The following is a 24,190-nucleotide window of genomic DNA, read 5'->3' as shown; positions in this document are numbered from 1 at the left end:
CAACAATGGATCATATATCGAGTGTAGGAGAGAGTATGAGCGTGCAGCGTTTAAAGCGTGGAAGTACTGACCTTACTTTGAGTTTGATTTCATAAAAAGTGACAAAAACATTAGTGTCCGTTGTGCGTGGGAAGAAAACTTCTTTTTACACCGAAACACCCCCCCCAAACAAGCTCCGAGTGCGCAACGATGTAATGGGAAATTCACAGAGAAACTCGTGGATTCTTCAACTGACCGCTGCGGCACACCTGCACCAGAGCACACCTCCGCCTACGTCACTCCTGCTATACAGGTGAAAATAGAGCAACAGGACCGCTGAGTCTTTGACTTTATTTATTTTCTGCTGTGTTTTACTTGCATCTATTTGAAAGAGTGAGTGTAAAAACAAAAAATATTTTATTTCATGTGCTGGAATGTGCAGAAAATAGGTTTAAATGTTAAACTAATTTAGCTAACGTAGCGTTTCCTGTAAGCCTCTTGTCCATTAACATTTAGTGGTTCACTTTGGAGTTTCTAACAGGTGGCTATATCGTGTCCAGATGATTCAGAGGAGGAAGCTTTCTTGCAGAAAACTGATTTTGCAAATGTTTTATGAGGAAGCAAAATGCAACACATTCAACACATTTTCGGTTGTAAAATGGAATGTAAACTTTTGATTGTTTACCAGAAAACTCCACAGGGGGCTTTTGTGTTCTCTCCCAGATTGGTAAACTCTGACAGAAACAAAAGGAAGCAATTACAGAATGCAAATCTAGTGAACGACTCAAACGCTGATGAATAAATATATTTGATATTATGGTGATGAAATGCAGCTTTAAAGCTTTCCCATTGTTGCTATTCATTCTTTCTCTACCATTTTAAAAATAAACGCTTGAGATTTTTTAAATGTTTTAGATCTTCTGTGTTATTCCTAAAACTTCAATTACTTATGTAAAAACTAAGCTCTACGTTCAGAATAATGACATTAAATTGCAGCCTTTTTTGAGAATACTTGTAGCCAGGTTTGATTCAGCAGTTTCTGTGGCTTTGTTGGTTTCATTGGAAATCGTATACTTATATTGGCACTTTTGTTTCAAATGTTTTCACAGTATTGTAAGTAAAATCACTCTTTTTTTAATGCAATGAGCCAAGGCAGGCGACTTTGAAGGAAAAGAGGCTGAGAAAGCAGAGAAAGACACATACAGTGGGAGCAGAATTTTTCACTCTGCTTACATTCTTTGTATCGATTCAGAAACATTTACATGGGAAGGTTCACATTAGATTTTGCCAATAAATCTTTGAGGGCAATGCACAGAAACAATAAAATGATCAAAGACAAAAATAATTAAAGGTCAGATATAAAGATATGCATTAATAACCAGCCCAAAAAAATGGAAACATCAGTAACCCCATCCGGTTTCCTGCACCAGAAATATGTGACGCTGCCACGATACAAAAATGAACCTGGGAAATAATATTCACAGGTACATTCCCCATTTAAAAACCCTTTCTGTCTTTGATGCAATGCAGTCCAATTATAGTTCGATCAACCCAGGTCTAGTCTTGCTCCTCTTCGATCTCCTCTTTTTGAATGGGGAGGTCAGGGTTTCCTGCACCGGTGTCCAGCACCTGCAAGTTGGACAGGTATTTGAAGGAACTCTCATCTACGGCGTCCACAGACAGGGGGTTAAACCTTAAATTAAAAAAACAAGAAGAACAAAAACAAAACCAGATAGTTAATTGAAGTAGTCTTTTAATTACAAATTTTAAAGGCTCAAAGCAAAAAAAACAAAACAATGATCAACAGTCACATCTATAAAAATCTGTACAGCTGAGCATTGAGCAGAAGAATGTATGCTACCCATTCTCTTATTTTAACACCGTCAAGCTCACAGGTGTCCACTGACTTTTATCTAAAACCATGTCTAATGCATATGGAATTTATTGCATTGATCACTGAAAATATTTGCATATGTTGTTCATAAAGTTTAAAAGTTAATTCACTAATAAATATACACAAAGGTCGCCCTTCCACTTCAACAACAGACACAAGCATTCCAGCAGCTTTAAATCGACTCGCGCGAAAGACTCCCAGCTGCAAAGGGATTTGGGTGGAAATAAAAAAAAAATTCTTTTAAAGAGACAAAAAAGTCAAATGTGCCAGCAGCTGACACTAAAAACACGATGAGCCTGGAAGGGTTTAGGACTTGTAAACACTGGCTGTAAAGCAGCCAGCTTGAGGTTATATTTGAAATGAAATCGAACAAAAGCCATGAAAGAGCATGTCGGGAACCTCTTTCTTCTTGACTGACCGCTGTTTCAGCTGCAGGGCTCATGGGTATTAGCCTGCACTCTGTGGAATAAACCAAAGAGGAAAAATTTGTTGAATGCACACAAGTTAGCGGAGATGGGGAGATTAGATACCCCGCTGCAGTACTCTGCAAAATGAAACTGAGTCAGAATTTTCAACACATAGCAAATTTTACTGATTAGTAACAGACTAGAGAACAACATTGTTTCTGAAAATGGTTTATTTTTGTGAAGTAAAACCTATTCAGTTAGCATACATATTTTTTTAAATGATGAAAAGGGAAAAATCTAACAATGCAAATTAGCTTTAAAGTGTTGGATCAAAATTTAGTCTCATAAACACACTGCAGCTGGAGCCAAAAATCTCACATTCCAGATTTCCTCTGGTCTTTTCAGCGACTCAACCATGAAGAACTGATTTCACATAGTCTGCTCATTTCTGGTTGAGATGTGTCTGTAGCATGACCTCTGTAAAGCATTAATGTGGCCTCTAATCTCAGGAGCTTTTAAGTGCTGATTTTTAAGGCTGGCGACTCTAATAACACTTTCCTTTCATTTGATGTTTTTATGACTAATGTTGAAGAAACTATAAAAGTTCAGAGTTTCAGAGAAAATTCAGAAATACCAGATCCAGATATGGAGGGTGTTTTGACTGCACTGTCTTTAAACAGTAGAATAAATTAAAATATGTTATACGGGGTGTATATGAGGTGATCCAATCTATTGTAATTTCCTTGCATGTTCTTTAGGAAACTGCCTATGCAGTAATTATGAACAATAATGCTGCGTCTGAAACTGAACATCTGGTATGAAATCAGTGTCAGATGTACACACTACACACCTTTTGTATGATGTTCCTCTAAAGAACAGCTGGTAATTAATTTGACACTTGATAATTCAGGCTTTTATTTCAAACTTAATAATATTTTTTCTGAAAAAGATTTAATGATGATGAAGATATTTTTGTTCTAGGATCAGTGTACATTTTTTTTAGAAAGGTTATTTAACAGGGGGGAAAAAACAAACATTACTGTGCATAAAAAAATGAGTGCAAAATAGTGTTGATATATTGCATTTTGGGTTAGGGTTTTTTTTGTTTGTTTGTTTGTTTTTTGCAAAATGGCTCAATAAAGCCCAGATAATGTTTTGGTCAAAGAGGATTTTAAAAAACTCAAGACAAAGACATCACATTCATGTTGTAGCCACACAAGGATCAAAGCTTTTCATGTATTGTGGATTGTTACAGCTGCCCTTTGTCTTGCCAAGAACTCAGTTTCATTTAGCTGTTAAGCACAGCTCATAATCTTATCAAATGTTTCCATTTTTGGACTTTATCTATTGTTATCTTTATTTTCATTGACATACAAATTTGAGATGTGCGCAAACAGATGATTATACTCTGCTGTCCTCTCTAGCCTGCATAGAAATATTAGTCAGTAAATGATTCATATTATATCAAAACTTGAGAAATGTTGGCTCTTGATGATAAGATGTTAAAGAGGCTTGGCAGACGGCAGAACCTGTCTCTTTGCAGCAGGAGGTTGCAAACAAGTTGCACAGTAAGACAAATGACAGCCATGTAAAGAAACATCGGTCTGTGGTAATATTTTCTAGGACAGGAGTGTCAAACCTGCCAGAAAGTCTAATCCATACCACTGCAAAATCTAAAAACTGCAGCCTGTCATCAATTACTCCATGTTTTATATCTCCATTATTATAAAATATTTTTACTGGTTCAGCCGACTTGAGGTCAAAGTGGGCTGCGTGTGGCACATGAACTAAAAAGAGTTTGACACCTCTGTCCTAGAAAATGGGCAGATGTATGTAGGCTGTTAGAGTGAAGTGCCACTCGACTGGATCAATCTGTAACCACATCCTACACAAGTGCAGACACGTTAACCTGCAAGCAACCTGCAATTCCCCAAACCAATCAGACGCTGTGTGAGTGTGCTGTCGACACAGCAGTATTTAAGATATGAACTGGTTATCGATGAATGTGATTAACACTTTCAACTGACTGGAATTTTTGCACAAACAATGTTTGACACGATGTTCAGTTTTCTCACTGCTGCTGTTTAGTAATTTTATTTTTTCATGTTTTTCTTCATGTTTTCATTTTCTTTATTTTTTATAGTTCTGTTTTGTTTTGTCTTTTACTATAAGTTGGCTGTGCATATTAAAGGCTTTTTTTTCTTGTCCTGTCCAGCAGTTTAACGTCGGAATTGTTGTCTGAAGGCCAAAAAATGCCCAGCAAATTTACTTTCACAGGTGTAGCATTACGATATTCACTATAATGGTCCACCTGGTCGTCATATTTTACTAGAACTTTTTTTTTTTTTTTTGGATTATTACAACCATAACAGACAAGACTGGGGGACAGAAACAAAAAAAGAAAGAAAATAAAGAAATGTAACAGAAAGAGAAGGAGAGAAAAATAAAGGGGAAGAAGAGGGATGAAGAGAGAAAGGAACCTGCCAGGTGCCCGACAGAGGCAGGGAGCCTCTGGCGGCAAAACAGCACACACCTAAACATTCAAACCCCGGACACCGAAGACCACCAATGGCGGCAGGTGGGGGCACCAGCCACTGGCATGGATTGTGGCGTCGGGAATTAAGGCCCCACACCTGGTCCCCCAGGCCTGGCATGTTCTAAGAGAGAGGGAGAGTCTAAGACCTGACTTGACACATAGACAAACAGTCATACACAGGTCTTGATGCATGCTCAATCATCCAGGTAAGTAAATCTCCAAAAGTTTATTCTGTTCATCTGGACGTAACGTTTTCAGTGGGAGAAATGTTTCATCACTCATCCAAGTGGCTTCCCCAATCTTATAAACAGTACATTTGCATAATGACTGAAACTAGCACCAATCACTGGCCCACCCAACCCCACTGCAGAGGAAAGACTACACCCAACCCCAACCCAACATTCAGTCAACTCCCAGACTACATAAAACAATAGACACCCAGGTTGAGCCCATCCTCCACCTCTGGTAGATCCCCCCTCCTGCAGAGTGATCTCCTCAAAAGTATAGAGCACCTGCAAAACATGGTAAAAACCTCCCTGCCAGCTAAAGGGGCCTCCAGTTCCACCAATGCACCAAATCCTCCTGGGCCAGGGACAGGCCCCAATGCACGCACCAACCCAACTTCCACTAGATGATGGAGCCAATCAAAGGAGCTCAGAGAGATTGGCCTGATGCAGTGGCAGAGGCTGTCTCAAGACTGATATGATCCGACAAATGGTCTCTAAGATTATTTTCATTTGTCGAGTTCATAAGGACAGTCTTCTTAGTGATGGATAAGGTGCCGAGGTGTTCATCTCCATAGTAACATCATCTAGGCTGCCCAAAAAGCAAACTAAAGGGGAGGCTCGAATGTTACATTTTATACACTTTGATAAGTCTTCACATATCCGGCACCAAAACCTCTGAACTGGTGGACAGAACCAAAGAGTGTTGATGTAATTGTCAGGTGTATTGCCTTGACGGTGTGACCATGGTGCACTCTATGTAGTATTTTGTATTTTATTAATTGTAGATTGGGGTTTCTAATCATTTTAGAGGTTTTTAAACATGTCTGATACCAGAAGTTGTGGTCAAAGCTGGCTGATAGATCCGCCCCCCATTTCACAATAGGAAGGGATAATGACTCATCTGTTTTCAACAGTGTTTTGTATATTTTAGATAAGAATTGTAATTGATTTAATTAGGTGAAAATTCCTTTATCAATATAGACTATAATTTGTTGGTCTAAAAATCTACTCTTGTTAATCCCATATTGTAATACTAATATGTCAAATGAAATTAAATTTATTCATTGAAATATATATTCCAAGAACTCAATTCCTTTACCTGCAATCTTTGAAGTCTAGCATATAATTTTTTTGTAAGATGTCAGAGTTGTTCCAGATAGGTTAAGATTATATATTAATATATATATTCATATTATATTAATGCTTAATCTTAATATGTATGCTTTTAAAGCATACAAGTCATTTGAGCTAATGAATATTAGGCCCGAAATCTCTACATTATTACATAGTGCCTATTCTATGTCTAGCCGCGGCTCATTTGGAGGCTATGTTTTAACAATCTTGAGATGTATTGTAGCGTGTTGGCTAAGAAGTAGTTGTGAAAGTTAGGCAGATGTAGTCCTCCTCTTGGTCCTATGTAGAGCCAAGTCTAAAACCGCGGCCTTGCCCCAACTTTTTAACCAATCATGTTAACATTCTGTTTTTATGACAAATAATAAAAAGTGTTTACTGCCTGGATTTGGTGCTCTTTTGTTCGTTCGGTTTGCTGAATGGAGGAAGAGACGCGGCATCATTATTAATCTAAACCTTCAAAAGCTTATTAAATAGAGGAAAACAAATACTTTGAGTTTGGATGAACCCAACAGTTTCAAAAACCAAAGTTGCAAATAAAAAGTTCCACTTAACTCTATAAATGCTTTTTCTGTATCTAGAGACAATTATGTAGTTTGTTTTTACTGCAAGAACAGTCTATTAAATTAAGTAAGCTACATGTATTTATTAATGAATGCCTCCCTGTTATTAAACGAGTTTGGTCAGGAAGTGTTATGAGGGGTGCTATCTTCTCTAATCTTTTTCAGAGGGCTTTGTAGATTATTTTAAGGTCAATATTAAAAAGGGATATTGGATGAAAGCTGATGGGAAATATAGTGTCTTTGCCTGGTTTCAGGCTTGACTGGCTGATAATTTTGGAATGGTTATGTTATCAAGAAACTGATCAACTTCATCTTCCGATGGGTTTACCCCTGGTGAATATAAAGTTTTTTTTAAAGTCCCTGAATGTGTTGTTTATTCTTTCAGGATCATAAACTGTATTCCCAGTTAAGTCTTTCACTGGAAATACAGGGAATATTTTGTTTCTTGTTAAAATTTTTGCAGTGGAAGTCTTTGCAGTAGAAATATTCTTTTTTTTTTTTTTATCCAAATTTGATTTAATTCTAGTTTTGCTTTACGTATTTTGCTCAACATTTCCTGTTCCAGCGAGGACACACAGGTTTCTCCTAAGGATTTAATGTTTTTCTCTAATTCATGAATACGTTTGTTTTCTCTTTTCATCCCTGACTCCAAGAAAGCAGATGCTGATGTTCCAGGCAGGCCATTATTGTGTAAATATGAAGCCCACTCGTTTTTAAAATATTTAATAAAATCTTCATCTTTAAGTAATGATGAATTAAATCTCCAGTTTGTGGCAGAATGAACTTGATGAAATAATTCAGACGAGAGTAAGAGTGATGGACATGTGAGAAGAAAGTATATTCCCGACATGCAGGTGTTTTAAGTTCATCTGCAGCTGTGGCAGATCTATGAGCCTCTTGTAGTAAGACAACGGTTTTTTTTTAAGCTGGTTAAATATCTTCTACTTTAAAGTCGTTCTTCTATTGCACGAGTATCCTACCCCCAGTGAAGATCAATGCATTTGGAAAACAGATTTGTGCTTGAAGGCCTATGCTTGAACATGTAATGCAATAAAACAGCTTTTGCAAACAAGTGTTTAAGAGTTTAATTCATCCTGGTGGTCCCTGTGCAGAGAACAGGTGACATCAGCAGTAACGGGGCCATTTCAATGGTTTAAGAGTGTGGAAGAGGCTTGTTAGCAAAACTGAGTATAAAGCAGATCTAGTACTTCTAGATGCTTCTGCTTCTTCTGTTCAGTTTTTATTGTTTAGAGCTGAAGTTTAATTACATCAATATGACTCACTTTTTATTATTTTTTGATCTCTAATTTACAGGTTTGAGCAGCTGGAAGTAAATGCATATTTTAATCCATAAAGAAAATTGTTTATCCACAGAAGCTGTTGTTATTCATGTTGATCTTAAAGTATTTACTGGCTAAATTGGGTAAAAGGGTTTAAAGTTGTCTATTTGAGGTTAAAGAAATAAATAAATCAGGGCATGAAAATATACAGCTAAAGACTAAATATATTTACTTTACTTGTGAGTCCCTTACCGGAGGAAGATGCCTTTGATGTTGGGAGTGCCTTCAAAAGCTGAACCATGAATACTGGAGATGCGGTTGTTTTGCAGGTATATGTATTCCAGAGACTCGGGTAGGTCAGCGGGGATGTGTGTCATTAGGTTACCAGACAGGTCCAGCGTCTAAAAATTAAAGATGCATAATTAATAACAAACCTCCTGGAAAATTTAGTCTGTATCAAACCATTAGCCCTACTTATCTGGAATGAATGATTCTGGGAATGAATGATTCATTCCCAGAATCATTACTTTCAAATTTTGCATTGCAGGTTTCTGCCATTGCTGGCAGTGTTATTGTGCTGCCTTATATTTTGGCGAAGACTACAGCAAGCATATTGTCTTGTAAAAATTGTGATGGAAAAATTGTTCTATTTAGGATCATTGAATGGTTTTTGCCAGCTGCAGCAATTCCTTAGATTTTTGACTGGGGTTATATCCCAGTAAATATTTCCATTTTTGTCAACGTCAAGTTTTAAATAGAAAGTTCCCATTGATAATGTTACTGTAAATGTAAACGTAAACAATATGACCAGTCTTGACTTTTAATTTTATAACATCTAAATCCCTAATGTCCAACCAATAGCCACTTTGCTTGGTATAAAAAAATTCTATGTTTGCCCTTTTCTGCACCATACCAAACTGTCATTTAGTGAAAGATCAGGGAGGAACCTAGTACTAAACCTTTATAAAGTTCCTAAATATTCAGATTCATGCAGTATACAAACATCATTGCCAAGCTTTTTTTTTTTCAGTGACTATCCCACTTGTGTCACTTCCACTCACTGTGAGCGCAGTGAGCTCCATCCAGGCTCCCTGGTAGACTGAGTTCAGTTTCAGCTGGTTATTACTCAGGATCAGCTTTCGTAACTTCTCCATCTTTGTCAGCGTACCATCTGGTATAGAGTTGATCAGGTTGTTCTTGATTTCGAGCACGTGCAGACTGCGAGGAAGGCCCCTGGGCATTGAGGTAAGGCTGTTCCCCGACAGGTCCAGGGTTTCCAGCAGACGTAGCTTCCTAAAAGCCTCACGTTGCATCTTGGGGCTGGTAAGCTTATTGTAGCTGAGGTTGAGTTCTATCAGCGTGTACAACAAGGTTAAGTCGTTGCGGCCAATTTCAGAAATAGAGTTATGGAGCAGCATTAAGGTCTTTGCTCGCCGAGGCAAGCCTCTGGGAACACGCTCCAGCAAATTGTTGTGCATGTGAAGAGTGTGCAGCTTTTTCAAGCCCTAGTGAAAAGCAAATTTAAGATTTCAAATGGGTGATCCACTGTTGCATAATGTTCATTGCCATGCTGTTGTACAAATTACTCCTTCCAACTTGTCCTTACAATTTAAATTGGATCATTTATATCATCCATATTTACCTGGAAGGCAGCTGGGTGGATAGAACGGGAACGAAGTTTGTTATTGTGGAGGAGCAGGTATTCAAGATTTCGGGCTGACGTTAGAGCATCTCCAGGGATACTGCGGATGTCGTTCTTCTCCAAGTGTAGCAGCACAAGACTGCGAGGGAGACCCTTTGGGACAACGCTGAGGTTGTTATTTGACAAATCCAAACACTCAAGGCTGCTGAGTTGGCTAGAAGCAAAGAAAAGGAAGGATATGATGTTGTCTTTGTAGAGAATTTGCCCTTGAAAGGATAGTTTTGATATTTACACAGCTGGCAATGGCAAGATGTTGAAATCTGTTTATTGATAAACTTCATGAGTGAAGATTTTTGTCCACCTGAAAGTCTCATTGTCCATGCCCTCATTGCTGAGAAGGTTGTTCTGAAGATATAATTCTCTGAGATTGGGCAAGCTGTCAAAAGCTCCTGCTGGGATTTTCTCCAGCTTGTTTCTCTGTAACAAAAGAATATTAACATTGTTAATGTAAGGTGGAATCACAAAGTTCAGCAACTGCACCCACAAAAAGAAGAAATCATAGCTGGGTTAAATTTGGCCAACCTCCCTTGATAGGTAGAGCCTTTTGGTTACCTGCACCACTTCAAGTGTTGCTTTTGATGCAATTTTCTGAAAGTAGTGTTCTGTCTATCTGCACTGCAGATGTACTGAGACTGGATCTGCTTAAAGATGAGAGCAAACATCAAGTTCTTTTTTCAAAATGACCTGATTTTATAGTCAAGGATTGTCTGGAATGGAAAGCTGGAGACCAAGGAGAAGTTCTTAATCAAAACGTCCAGTGTCAAAGTTCAAAAGAGGCACACCAGGAGCGCTTGTTTTTTTGTGACATTTCCTAAGTTTTTCACTATGATATCCTCTCCCTAGGACGGTCAACACAGAATTGTACTGTGACATTGTGTGGGATGTAGTATAGGCAACATTGTAAACTGGAAAACAGTTTGTTGAAAACAGACATGCGCAACACAATTTTTGCTCACCTCCTGCTCTTTTTGCCTGAATTTGACTCCTGCTACTTCAAGTTAAAGGGTCGCTGGTTGAAACATGGGAAAAAATGTCTGTAGCCAGGTACACACAAAAATATACATGAATATATATACTACCTGTCAAAAGTTTTATAACACCCCAATTACCAGTTTTTTATTGGAAATGACGCAGTTTAATGTCTCATTGCACTCTGAAATGAAAGAAAAGTACAAATAAGAAATTGGAGTTAAAAAAAAACTTATGCAATCAATTTATAGACAAAAATGTATTCTAAACTTTTGACCCTTCAAAGTAGCCACCTTTGGCAGATATAACAGCTGAACACACCCGTGGCCTTCTTTCTACAACAGAAATCAAATATTCTTCAGAAAGTTCTTCCCATATCTGTTGCCAACGTTCCCATAAATGTGTGGCACTTGTAGACTGCTTTGCTTTCACACTTCTGTCCAGTTCATGCCAGACCAGCTCGATGGGGTTTAATACCAGAGATTGTGCTGGCCACTTCATATTTTCAAGCTTACCATCTTCTTCTTTTTACCTCAGGCATGGCTTGGACTTGTTTTGGGTCATTATCTTGCTGCAGGATGAACCCCTGACCAACTAGGCACATACCAGTAGGTACTGCATGGCGCTGCAGAATGCAGTGGTAGATTTTGGGTCGGGGAGCTTCACACTCTATACAAGTCTTCCAGTCCTCAGTAGTCCAATGGTGCCGTTTCATGGTCCAGGCAAGTCTCTTTGTCTTATTCTGTGATCTTAGCAATGGCTTTCTTTCGGCAACGTGTCCTGTCAAACTCACAGCACAAAGTCTTCTCTTCACAGCTGAAGCTGAGACTTGCTTACTATGACCACTATTAAGCTGTGCTTGAAGCTGTTGCACAGTGAGCCCCCTATCACGCAAGCTGTTAACTCTCCAAAACTTGACGTCTGCTTCAGGTGTGGCTCTGGGTCTGCCAGACCTCTTCCTGTCAGAGTTTGCCCCAGGTTCTGAGTGCCTTTTCATGGTGAAGATGGCGGTGCGCACAGACGCAGCGGCCCGGAGCTCCTACACTTTTGCACTTTTGGTGGTACTGTGTATTATTTCACACAGTCTGGGGTTACTTCAATACAACAGAGATGATCTACTCTCTTCCCCCTCCTGCCCCCCCCTCTTTCTTAAATAGATAACTATCATATCTGATATCATATCTCACAGTACAATAATATTGAATGGGTTGCATTGTTGTATTTCTGTCATGTTTCTCAGGTCTTTGTCTGAATTTCTACGAACATTATTGCTAAGGATTGTCTTATTGCATTGGAGTCACACTGGGTTAAATATGTACACTTGGGTTTTAAGGGGTATTTATTATTTTCTTCTCTTTTTTTTGGGTTGTATGGAAGCCCCAAACGCAATTTCATTGTTCTTGACAATGACAATAAATAAATACTACTACTACTACTGAAGGAAACTGTACTTACTGACACCTTAACTTTCTTTGCAATTTCTCTGTAGGAAAGACCTACACGTCTGTCTTCCATTGTTAATTGCCTTTTTTATTACCATTTTAGTAGCAACACACACACTACTGTCTGCAGTACAATACTGTTCAACTGATGCTCACAAGGGTATGGTACCACAGTGTTTTCCAACACTGGGGTTCTAAGTGATCAAGAAAAGTTGGAACATTTGTAGGAATTACTAGGCTTGGTCAACCTCCATTGCTGCAGAACAGCTTTAAATTGTTAACCCATTTTGTGTTCCCTGAAAAAGGCTTTTTTGTATAGTTCTGAAATGTACATTAATTTTCCGTTTTAGGTAACCTTACCTTTTTTTATAACCCCTGGCATTTCACCACTTACCTTTGTACCATTTCAAGATATTAATTGGACTTGAATAACTTGAACTGCAATAAATAACTGAAAAAATTGGGGTGTACTAAAACTTTTGACCAGTAGTGTATGTGCACATACCATAGATATGTAAAGCACTTGAAATGTTGCAGTGATGCCCACGGTGACTACCTACAGGCCAAATTTAATTCTGCATTTTTATGTACAAAGCTTTAGTTTAGGATTACATCTGTACATTTATGAATTATGAATTAAACAAACATCTTAAACCCACTACTGTCCAAGTATAATGCGATGTTAAACCTTCAGATGAAGACGGTAAAGAGTCGGAGGCAGGTTCTTGGGAACAACCCTCAAGAAGTTGCTAGACATGGTTAGGATCTCCAGGTTGTCAGAAGCATTGAACATATGTTCAGGGAGACCTGCATCAGTCAGCTTGTTGTTATGGAGATACACAGACCTGGGGACCACGACCATGAGACATGTGTTAACTGAGTAACTAAAGGAATCTGGGGTAAATTTACACAAACATGCACATCTCTTACCTCAGTTTTGGCTTATGACCAAATGTATATGGAAAGATCCTTGTAAGCTGATTAGCAGCGAAATCAGCACTGACCAAAGAGGGGGGCAGGACCTTTGGTGCTAAGGTGAGCTGCAAGCACAAAAAACCATGACAGGATATGATGTTGAGCATTTTTAATTAAACTATCAAGCGATATTCACAAACCCCTGACCACGATAAGGTGGCAATTCATGGAGGGGCTACCCCAAATTAATATGACACAATTATTAGTGTGCTAACAAGAAAACACACTTAAGATAATGATCACAGATCTCACTAAATATTTTACTATGCTTTGAAGATTAAACGATCATTTCTATTTATTTTATGCTTTTAACATCTTTCCCGGTCATGTTGTTCTATGGAGCTATTGCACTTGAAATGACAAGCCCTGCAAAATTATATCCATACAGTATATATTGGGACAACTACAGCAACGGGAAATCTCTAAAAAATAGAGATATGGCATATCTGAAAATGTTCATGTGCATAGTGTTTGGTCCTATGGGTTGTTCTGTAAGGCTCTGTAATTCTATTTTTTGATACAAGGACTTATTGAATACTTATTTGTTTTGACACAGGCATGCTGTCATCCCAAATATGTGTGGCATAAAAGCCATGTTTTCCTCATTTTTGTCATCCCCTGCTAAAAACTAACACTACAGTGTACACAATAACAGGAAATTGAAAAATGAGAGAAGCATCACTGAGATTAGATGTTCATTTATGGATTAAAGTAGCATCGGTGTCTTTAAAGATTAGCGAGAATTTAAAAATCCTCTATTCTTTTCGGATCCTATGTTGTGAGGGCACAAATAAATCCATCCTTTTTCTCTTGTTCCCTGTGACTGAAAGGTCAGTAACATTTTAGCTCCAAACAGATGGCACAGCCATACTGGAAGAGATCACAAGCATAAGCTTGTACACACTATATGAGCAGCAACTATACAACCTCCCTCTGTTAGCTGACACTGTCAGTCAAGCAGAACACAGCTGAGAGAAATATCTAAACTCCCGCTGTATGACTCACCTTGTTATTTGCCAAGTATAAATAAGCCAGTTGTTCGAGCATCTCAAACCCTTCATCTTCAAGGCCTGTTGAAAAGAAACAAGGATTTTTGACACATTGTTCTTGACTTACACCCTTTAACAGAATAAAACATATTTACCAGACCTGTATCACTTATCAGTTTTGGCACTGGTCCCAAAATTGACCAGAGGATTGTAGATTTTAGAAGAAATGGTATTAGTTGCAGGTTTATCGATCATAAGATTGTGGCTTATGTCCTGTTTGGACCTTTGTGCTTTGCAGTTTTGGGGGGGTTTGTACACTCATTGTTTACTTTCACATTCACCCACTTGTTAGGCACTACAAACCAGTTCATTATGGTTTGGAAAAGACTGTGGTCTTTCTTTTTGATAAATTATCATTTTAGAGAGACTCCCTAATTACATGACATCAGCAGCTTTGACAAAATGGTGCTATTTTTGCCTTGGGAATCAAGAATATCCTGTTTTGTTTCAAATTGATGTATGTTTATGAAAGCTGGAGGTGTATGCACAATTAAAATCCTTTGAACTTGCTGAATTTTCTACCAGTTTGTAAGCAGTTTGGGATTTCTGCTTGAATTTTGTGTTTTTCCACGGGCCACCGTGACAGACTATTAATTAAGTAGGAAAAGGTTCAGACACCCAAGAGGATGGTTAATCATTTTAAGTAAGTAAATGAATATTTTCTGATAGTTAGTTTGAAAATGTGTTAAAATATTTTGATCAAAACAAACACTTTTGTTAGACAGATACCACATGGTAACCCGGATCTTTTCCATTGTGGCACTTTGATCTTACATTTACCAAAAAGGGTTCCATTACGGCAACATTTTTTATTCAACATTAGCAATAAAAACAGAAGCCAGCTGCTAGCACAGCTGGCTAGGGACAGAAAAACCATTTAAGCTGTCTGTTCATCTTAACAGCAGCATGATCCAGAATAATATTAACCAATATTTATGGAGTTAGACCAATGAGACCATCACAGGAGAATACAGAGGCTGAGCCAGTAGGAGCAAACAGTGGGCAGGTGTGACGTTTGTTTTTTTTGTCTCTGTTGGCAGTGCAAAGTAAAAACTGAGCAGACAGCAGCAGGAAGGTTGCTAGAGTATTAAAGTTACACTGTGACAGAACAAAAACCCTAACGTTAGCTAACTGTAGCTACTTGACATAGTCAAACAGCATTTTGTTAGCAGTGTCTGAATAACAGTAAGGACCACATCTCCATCCAGCTGATCTAAGTGAAATTGGTAAGTTTACAATTAATTGCCCCTTGGGGATAAATAAAGTCTCTCTGATTGTGATTTTGATTCTGACATCTTTAATATTCTGCAGCTGTAAGCATCTAATCAGTTATTTATCTGGCATGCTAAATGTAGAAGTGCTCTTTTTCCTATAATTGTTTGTTCAAGTGTTCAACAACTGAAGATGCAGGATTTGTGTTATCTCTTTATCACTTGTAAGATAAGGAGCAGTTCCTCTCCAGCTTTCTCCAGCGTAATTTTCGGTCTTTCTCTTTTTTTTCTGAGGATAATATGGCAGATATCTATAAATTACATGGCTTGCTGCGTGGTACAGCTGCCACGTACAGCCAGTACAAGAAGTTTGTGCTTCATGTTTGGTAAGTAAAGTTACTGTATTTTATTAGTTGCTTACTTAGCAATAAGTAGCAAATGTGTGTCCAATACACCTGAACAGTTTATTAATTCAGCTTGCTAGCATTAGCCGATAACTTAGCACACCATCTTACTGTGCACCAGAACCTTGACATGACAGTCTAAAACCAGCTTTATGGTCCCTATAAGACAGTAAGCTTTTCCAACTTTGCAAAACTTGTTCTAGATCAAGGCTAAGACTTTTCGATCAAAGGAAAACTGATTCTTATGTTCCCATTAATTGTTCTTTATTTCATGAATGTGCCTCTCAGCCGCGAGGACCAGTTATTAGAGGAAATGAACAAAACAACTGCATTTCCTCTGCTGCATTCAGGTTTATTTTGAAGGTATTTTGGTACCATAAATAGTTAGTCAAATTATAGATACTTAAACCAAGGCCAGACTAACTACTAATCAAAAATTGCAGACAGGCAAAAGCTCTAATTTCTACAAAATGGGTCAACACAGATCGACATCTGAGAATGAAAAACACAAAAAACAAAAGGAATTCGACAGGGCCTCAGAAAACAACCTCAAAAACATGTCTTGTAAGCTGTTCCCACTTTGAACAGCAGGTTCCTGCTGAGTGTTTAGATTGTGTGACAGTGTTTACCATCTGAGGTGAGCCAGTTATTCTGAAGATTAAGAGTCTCAAGCTGATGCAGATGGGAAATATGCTCGACCGTTATCTCCTCGATCTTGTTGTTCTAGCATCAGAAAACACAACACAGATTGTAAATGCAGGACTCCAAACTTTGGTTTTGTGTTGGTATTTATGGGAGTACATGAAAGACCTGTAGAGAGAGCTGGCGGGTTTTTTCCGACAGCTTAGCAGGGAACTCGATGAGGTTGACTCCGGGGCAGTCCACTACCCTCTCTGCTGTACAGCTGCAATCCTGCGGACAGATTTCCGGCTCAGATTTCGTCACCTCTGTTGCAGTTTCTGTTTCCTCTGTTGGCTCTTCCTCCTCCTCTTCCTCTGGTTCAACAGAGGCCTGGCACTGCACCAACACCCAGGCCAAGAGCAGCACACTCAGGGCGTGCAGGATGGAATGCTTGAGAAAGGCCATCTCTCCTGTTGCACAAGAACATGGATAGTAAAGTTATAAACATCAGGTCAGTGAGTATTTTTTTCCTGGAAACAGGACCTCACACGCTACAGTCTTTGGCTATTAAAACAGTCAAACATGGTTACAATAAAAATACTGTCTTAATTCAGCTAGATGTGCCATGCCATGTATTTTGTTCTTTATTGTTCTTTGTTCACTTTAGTTTACTAGATTTCCCCTCGTGCTTGTACCCCCTTTGTCCCCCTCCACGTATCTGTGAGTCCCCACGCCTCGTTCCTCCTCCTCGTGTTTTATTTCATGTTTTCCCCAGCCTGTTATGTCTCTGCTCTCCCCGTGTTCTCTCCTCCCCTCCTGTCTGCACCTCTGTGTACTTCCTGTTTTACTTTGACAGTCTCCTGTCAGTATGAACCTAAACTGGGAGATTCAAAAGGAACTGCCTCATGAGGAAACACACGGACGGGCACACAGTCATGAGGGAGACGGGGACATAAATACACAGAGGATTAACGAGAGACATGGGAACACACGGGGAACACAGCTGACACAGATAATCATAACGAGACAGGGCCTTTAACTTCTGTCAGCAATAAAGCTGTATTTTCTATTTCCATTTTCAATTTAATTGGATAGAATTTATTTATATAATTTATATTTAAAAAAAACATTTACTTATATAATGACAAAAATTAAAATAAATACTAAAGTTGAAGTTGAGCAGCCCTTGTAACAGTTGGGAGGAAAAACCTTCCTTTCCACGTGTGACCCAGTTGTAATCGCAGTTCATTGACCAGTCAGGTTTGAGCAGAAATTGGTTGCATGCAGGTAAACAGTCTGTGTGGAGAGCAAAAAGAGGAGTCCAACTGCCAAAATATGATGTCAAAAACCACTGGCTGTTGTCTGAAAACAGTTTAAATATATCTGCATTCATAAACACCATGCACCACCATGATCATCATCTTGATCTGAGAAACTGGCCTGCTCACATGCACTCCATGAATCGACTTTGAGTTTTTAGGGTGACGTAATCAGATTCTTGACACCACTACAAAGAAGCAGTTGTTATATTGTGAGGAAAGAAAACAACAGGCCAGCAACTCTATAAATCCATACCTGCAAATTTACCATCCAGTCCAGGAGAGAAACAACTTGTGAATTCATAGATTCAAACTTGTTTTTTCAAGTAGCAGATTGTTTTGTGGTCTATTCCAGGTCACTAAATAAACTACACTGTGAGAGTTAAATCTCTGCCATCATCACACATTCTCTGGTTTTGTTTTGACTGCATCATTTCAAAGCTCTGGAAAAAGATATCAACAGCTGAAGAGAAAAGAAATTGCTTTCTTACTGTATGTTTCCTGTATTGAACACCTCTTGACATTTCTTCCTGGTGAGAGACAACTGGCAACCTGACTGATCCTAAGTGAATGACTAAAAGATAAGAAAAAGAGCCCTGCTTCAAGAAGGTGTGATGACTATATATGATACATAAGCTGAAAGGGGACTGTAGATTTTAACACCAAAATACAATTAAAAGTAAGAAGTACGTTCAGTGTGTAAAACAGCTGTATAATTGCGCAGCTGTTTGCAGCCTCTGTTGCAGCACACAGGGGCTGCTGAAATGCATAAAAAGAATACTGGGAATCTGTGTGCACAGTTTGTTAAAGCAAGCAGAAAAGCATCTCTGCAGAGCAGAACATGGCTGTTTCTCAATCAGTGGGATTTCCACCACCAGTGTGGTTGGCTTATGTTGGCTTAACCCTAACACAAACACATGTAATGGTTGTGGAAAGCCATCTCATATTCTGCAGAGACTTCTACTTAAGTTTAGTAGAAAACTCTGGTTCGTAACCTTTTTAGCTCGGGTAGGATTTTAACGAATGTCTATCTTTAAGTCAGCTATTTTCTAATTAGACGTGCTGACTAGTAAACAGAACCAGCTGGGAAGTCAGAAACAGTTTGGAGAGGGCAGTCATTTTGAAAACAATACTCACTGCACGAACTATCTTTCTATTGTATTACCTAAATCAGTGGTGTCGAACTCCAGGCCTCGAGGGCCGGTGTCCTGCAAGTTTTAGATCTCACCCTGGGTCAACACACCTGAATCAAATGATTAGTTCATTACCAGGCCTCTGGAGAACTTCAAGACATGTTGAGGAGGTCATTTAGCCATTTAAATCAGCTGTGTTGGATCAAGGACACATCTAAAACCTGCAGGACACCGGCCCTCGAGGCCTGGAGTTCAACATTTGTGATCTAAATCAAGCCTGTAGCTGTGACTTCACTGGCCAACAGGCTCTCACAGGACACTAATTAGTACAGCTACAAACATGAAGTTTACAGCAAGGTTTAGTTATTATTGTGATCTGGAAAAATTTGCAAAATTCCTTCTGCCTCGTAGGTTTGATCCAGAATAATATATCTTCATAATTAAGGAATGCGTTGTTTTTAAAAAGTTGTGGAGATACTTGTGTTTTACAGAGGATGAATCCCAATGACTTTGTGTTCTTCAAACCTTTGCACTGATTACCATGAAATTTGGTTAAGAAGTCCACGTTCCCCTCTGGATGACCTACAATAACTGTCGCTCATCAAAAGCTTCAGACTGGGTTTAGAGCAAAAATGTGGGACAAAAACTCTACTTTACAAACCAGAGATATGGAATTTGTATAGTGTGTGCATTTGTCAAGCAGCGAGTCATTCTACAATGTGCCTGTGAAGCACATTGTAGAATGACTTTTGATCAGTTATTTAAGAATGATAAATGTTATTCTTTTTACGAACAAGTTCTCAAAGAGTAAAATTGCAGCTCTGTGCTTTATGCTAAGATATAGGGAAATTAAAAGAGACATTTTTTTTCTTCTTTTTTCTGTGAAGTTAATCTGGTTGAATGCTTTTCAGGTCTGACCTGAAGTAAACAATTCAATTAGCCACCTGGAATGGTCATTGTGTTAGCTTGCTTTAGAGATTTCCATCCAGGACAACTTGCAATCTGACCTAATTTTCCTTAGTTTATTAGATTCTTTCCTCGGCCATGGTGCCAGCAGCTAAATAGTAAAAATTTCCAAGCGTGTCTGCACTTGTCAGATCATCTCTCTTCCAAAGTTGGAAATATGTTCTGGAAAATTACTTGGGCTAATTAAGAAGCAAGGTCAGTCTGTGGTGAATTGTGTAAGAGATTCTTCAATCAATCCCAAATCATTGTGCAATGCCGACGTATTCTAAGTTTATCTGTCGTTTTTCACACATGTACAAGACATTGGTGCACATAATGTGATTCATCACTGTTGCTTTCAAATGCTGGCCTCAATTCATCAATTTGCACATTGTATTTCTGTCATGGTCCCTGGTCTGGTTCCAGGGGTTTTGAGTTGCTTTGGCGTTTTGGGATCCTTGTTTATTATAATTTTAATTTCAGCTTAATTTCATTATGATTCTAAAACCTTGTTTTTAGTTCTGGTTACTGTTTTCTAATTATTGAGTTCTGAGTTATGTCTGCACTTGATTATAGTTATATTATTTATTTGTTTGATGATTCAAAACAAAAAAAAGAATACTTCAAGATCCATTTTGAAGACTCTTGATTGTATGTATCACGTGAGGTCACATACTATTTTAATATTAGCTATACTGCTCACACTGACCTTACAAAAACTGGATTTAAATACTTTGTTTCTTATAAATGAAACAAGATACAACGCTAACACTATGAAACTGCGCCCTCTGATGTCATTTAAAAAGTTATATGTATTTATCTGCAAGCACTCTTTAGTCCTTGTATTATGTGTCTCACCTGAAAGCAAGATCATTTCAATAATATTAGTAATAATAATAATAATAATAATGACAATTTAGCTTTTTTTGTTAAACTTCCTCCTTCTGTCTTGTCTTTATGTGTTCAGCTCTGATGTTTTTCATCCATGTTTCAGCATCTCTGATTTTTAATTATGATTGTCGTTCCTTTCCTGTTTTCTTCTGTTTAACTATTTTAATCTTGTTTTGGGGTTTAGTTCTGCCTGTTGATTGTCTTGATTATGTTGAGCTCTGTCTTGCTCCTAACCTGTCTCCACTTCCCTACTCTGCACTGCGTGTGGTAATAGTCCCATCTTCCCTTTGTCCTTTGACAGTGCATCTGCTTATCTAGCATATTCCCTGTTTGGTCTGAATTCATCAGTAAGCCTTTGGATTTCTGCTTTATGGTCATTGTGGACTTTGTTATTTCTGTCTTTGTGTGACTTTCTCCTCGTGTCATCCTCTGAAAACATACTGGGGTTTTCAACTCTGCACTTTTTAGCTAAAAGATCTGCATAGGAAAGCAGGGTTTTTAGCATGACTGGTCTCCCCTGACATTACCTGTCTGTGATATTTTATCTGACAGAAATCTATGGCTAAAATCAGGTTCCTGGCTAAAAATGTGTACTATATTTGAGTTAATGAAAGATCAATTAACACAACTAATTGACAATGCAAAGTTATGCTGGTGATTTTCCTTTGTTTCTGGGTAAAAACAAATTTTCATACACATTTCTTTCTATACAAGCATATTATTATTGTTGTTATACCTGGCAAAGTATAACCACTTCATTTGAAACATATAAGACAGATAATCAGACTGCACTGACTGAACCTGTAGTGTCCAGATGTGGGTCTTACATCATCCCAATGTTTTTAACTGCATACTACTGTTGTTTTTTCATGCATATAAACAAGATTTATAACTTCATTACAAAGGTTGGTATTTTCAAGATGAAGGAATGTACAAAGAAAAAATCTACACATCAATAAGAAGCTGATTTTATTACAGCAACATGATGTTCAGCTTTGGGTTTAACAGCTGAACATTCAAAACATATCATGCTATGGTACGAAGAGTAAAATGCACTTATAATAAACGTTTACATGAGATGTGCCACTTTGTCAGTTTTGTTGATCATTTTTGTAAACAGTCAGATGGTGAATCAGTATGAATTATGGGATGGCATTATTGTTAAATGTGTTCTCTGCAGAAGGAGTCAATGATGTATGCAATGAAGAGAGGAGAAAAACTCTGCACTCTAAAAAGAACAGGGTAAAATGGTTTAGGTTTGCAAAGCTACATCTGAGCAAACCACAAGACTTCTAGAACAATGTCCTTTGGACAAATGAGACCATAGTGGACATGTTTAGTCATAATGCACAGTGCCACATTTGGCAACCACCAAACACAACAAATCTGCACAAACACATACCAACTATCAGGCACAGTAATGGAGGGGTGAAGATTTAGACTTGTTTTATACCCGCGGGGCCTAGGCATCTTGTGGTCATTGAGTCATCAATGAACTCCTCTGCATGCCGAAGTAATTTAAAGAGTCAATTCTAGATAAGCTTGTGCAAGCACAATGAGCCTGAGCACAGCAAATCTACAACATGGCTAAAAAAGAGAAGAATTGAGGTGTTGCAGTGACCCAGAAGTCCTGACCTCAACCTGACTAACATGTTATGGTGGGACCTTAACTCTACATAAATGAACTGAAGCAACATCGTAAAGAAGAGAGTGCCAGGATTGGATGATGTGAGAGACTGATAAAGTCATACAGAAAACTATTACTTCGAGTGACTGGTAAACTTTCTAAGCAAAACTGACTATTAGACCACACCTCTGGATTTAGGCATTGGAGTCTTGAGACAACATTTCCATCAACAGGCCAAACTGAGCTATATAACTTAACTAAAAGTTAAGCTAGAGTGGGAGTACATTATACATGCTTCCTTTCCAGTGGCCAACAGGGACTGACTTCTGTAATTTAGAAAAACATTCAGTTTTACAGAGGTCTATCAGAAAGTAGCCCACATGCTCACCTGTAACCTCAGTAAACACTTTTTATCTCTAAATTCATAGCTTCAAGTCTTATTGAGTACAATGTCAAGTTAATGTTGTAAATTACAATCGCCATGAAAGACCAAAAAGACACTAAGCACAGCAGTTAGATAATCCCCATGTGCCATGATGTTTTATGTCAAAAGGCTAAGATGGCAACAATAAACACAGTCAACTTGAGGCTTCATAATGGAACTGTCCTAACACATGGCTATGTCCATCTTTTATATACAGTCTATACTTTAATCCAAACTTATTGTGTTGAATGATTATTCAAAAACCAAACAACCCTTTCAGATAAAAAATATATTTTTGACATTTAGATACAAGTAGGCTGTTAAATACTGCAAGAAACAAAAAAGAAAGGAATCATTTAACAGTGCATCACAATCCATTATATTTTTAAAGCAATTTCATGGCTAGCATTAATATAAAATGCATCCTTCCACAACCCTTTCAATCCACTAACACTGAATCCTGACGCACCATTCTGTCTAAAACAAATGAAACTGTGTTATGTACGCACCAGGTCAACAAGAAAAGAGAGACAACTCTGTGTCTGAAACTTCAATCTTCACCAACTGCACGGTCTAGTTGGGAAAAGAACATTTATCACCCATGACAGCTTGATCTTGTTTCATTTCAAATAGTTTTTCAGAAGAACCCCCAAAAATGCAACAAAAAAAACCTCAAACAAAAAACAAAAAACGGTATAGGTCAGCACTGCTTACATGACACTTGTGCTTTGATAAAGCCAGGGAAAATTATCCTTCTAATCATCTCCTCTAATGCTGGCAGAGATACTCCACTCAAGGCAACTCTCAAGGTACAGGTATAAAAGCCATTTATCAGAGGAGCTCTTTCTGCTCGTCACTCCACAGTATCTATCAGAGGAACAGCAGCACACACACGCAGAAAACTCACAGTACAGCATGCACACACCCACAGCAAAATGCACTTTGTACGATGTCGACAACAGCCAGAATCAAAACATCAGAGCATCCAGGGGTTAAAGAGGAGTTTAAAGCAATCGAGAAGTTGACAACACTATGGTACCTTATTATTTAGAGACTTGAAGTGAGAACAGCCTTTAGATACTATGCATTTAAAATGTAATTATCTTGTTTTCATGCTGTTTAGCTCGTTCTCAGCAGAGGAGAGGCTGTAAAGTAGTTTGACTGTGCAGATTGTCTAAAATGCAGATACCAGAATGGTCATGCATGGATGAATGACACTCAAAGCTCAGTCTAAGCTCATATAAATGCAACAGCCACCCATAAAACATGCGGCAGTAAAGTCTACAAAGTAAAATGATGGTCTCCTGCTTTACTTTACCCCTTCCGAACAATGTTAGCTGAAACGCACTGAAGTCTGACTTCCAGTTCAAACACAGGCTGTCCCATAGTAGGCTTGGAGTCACACAGCCACTCCAGATACCCTCCAGATGTGAGAGCGAAGTGGGAGTGGGAGAGGGAAAG

At 38.4% G+C, this 24,190-nt stretch overlaps 1 protein-coding gene across 7 annotated transcripts; it reads right to left on the bottom strand.

The window, feature by feature from the left end:
• Window positions 1–165: 165 nt before the first annotated feature.
• Window positions 166–24,190, bottom strand: podn (podocan). Of its 7 annotated transcripts, none has more exons than XM_085266540.1 (11): window positions 24,048–24,190; window positions 16,580–16,860; window positions 16,399–16,492; window positions 14,111–14,175; window positions 13,061–13,170; window positions 12,819–12,975; window positions 10,021–10,136; window positions 9,660–9,873; window positions 9,079–9,522; window positions 8,270–8,418; window positions 166–1,672 (listed from the first exon to the last, which is right to left on the bottom strand). In XM_085266540.1, exons 2-11 carry the CDS (start codon window positions 16,853–16,855, stop codon window positions 1,537–1,539), a joined length of 1,761 nt encoding a protein of 586 aa, XP_085122666.1. In that variant the 5' UTR covers window positions 16,856–16,860; window positions 24,048–24,190; the 3' UTR covers window positions 166–1,536. The 7 variants fall into 7 exon arrangements, with proteins under 7 accessions (XP_085122666.1, XP_085122667.1, XP_085122669.1 ...); XM_085266541.1 differs by having other exon boundaries at window positions 24,078–24,189; XM_085266543.1 differs by lacking the exon at window positions 24,048–24,190 and adding an exon at window positions 23,444–23,769.

This window comes from Mchenga conophoros, linkage group LG23 (assembly GCF_057382185.1).
Source record: "Mchenga conophoros isolate Kocher_MC1m ecotype Shallow Benthic linkage group LG23, M_conophoros_male_GT1.1, whole genome shotgun sequence".
In the NCBI taxonomy this organism is placed as follows: Eukaryota; Metazoa; Chordata; class Actinopteri; order Cichliformes; family Cichlidae; genus Mchenga; species Mchenga conophoros.
This window is presented reverse-complemented; position numbering and strand designations above follow the sequence as displayed.

What these genes read in the sequence shown, in the direction of transcription:
- podn (XM_085266540.1), bottom strand. Translation starts at nt 16,855, where the DNA reads ATGGCCTTTCTCAAGCATTCCATCCTGCACGCCCTGAGTGTGCTGCTC. An exon ending in CCCGCCAGCTCTCTCTACAG is followed by an intron (nt 16,493 to 16,579) that starts GTCTTTCATGTA and finishes TTCTGATGCTAG; the next exon opens with AACAACAAGATCGAGGAGAT. An exon ending in TAACTGGCTCACCTCAGATG is followed by an intron (nt 14,176 to 16,398) that starts GTAAACACTGTC and finishes TCTTTTCAACAG; the next exon opens with GCCTTGAAGATGAAGGGTTT.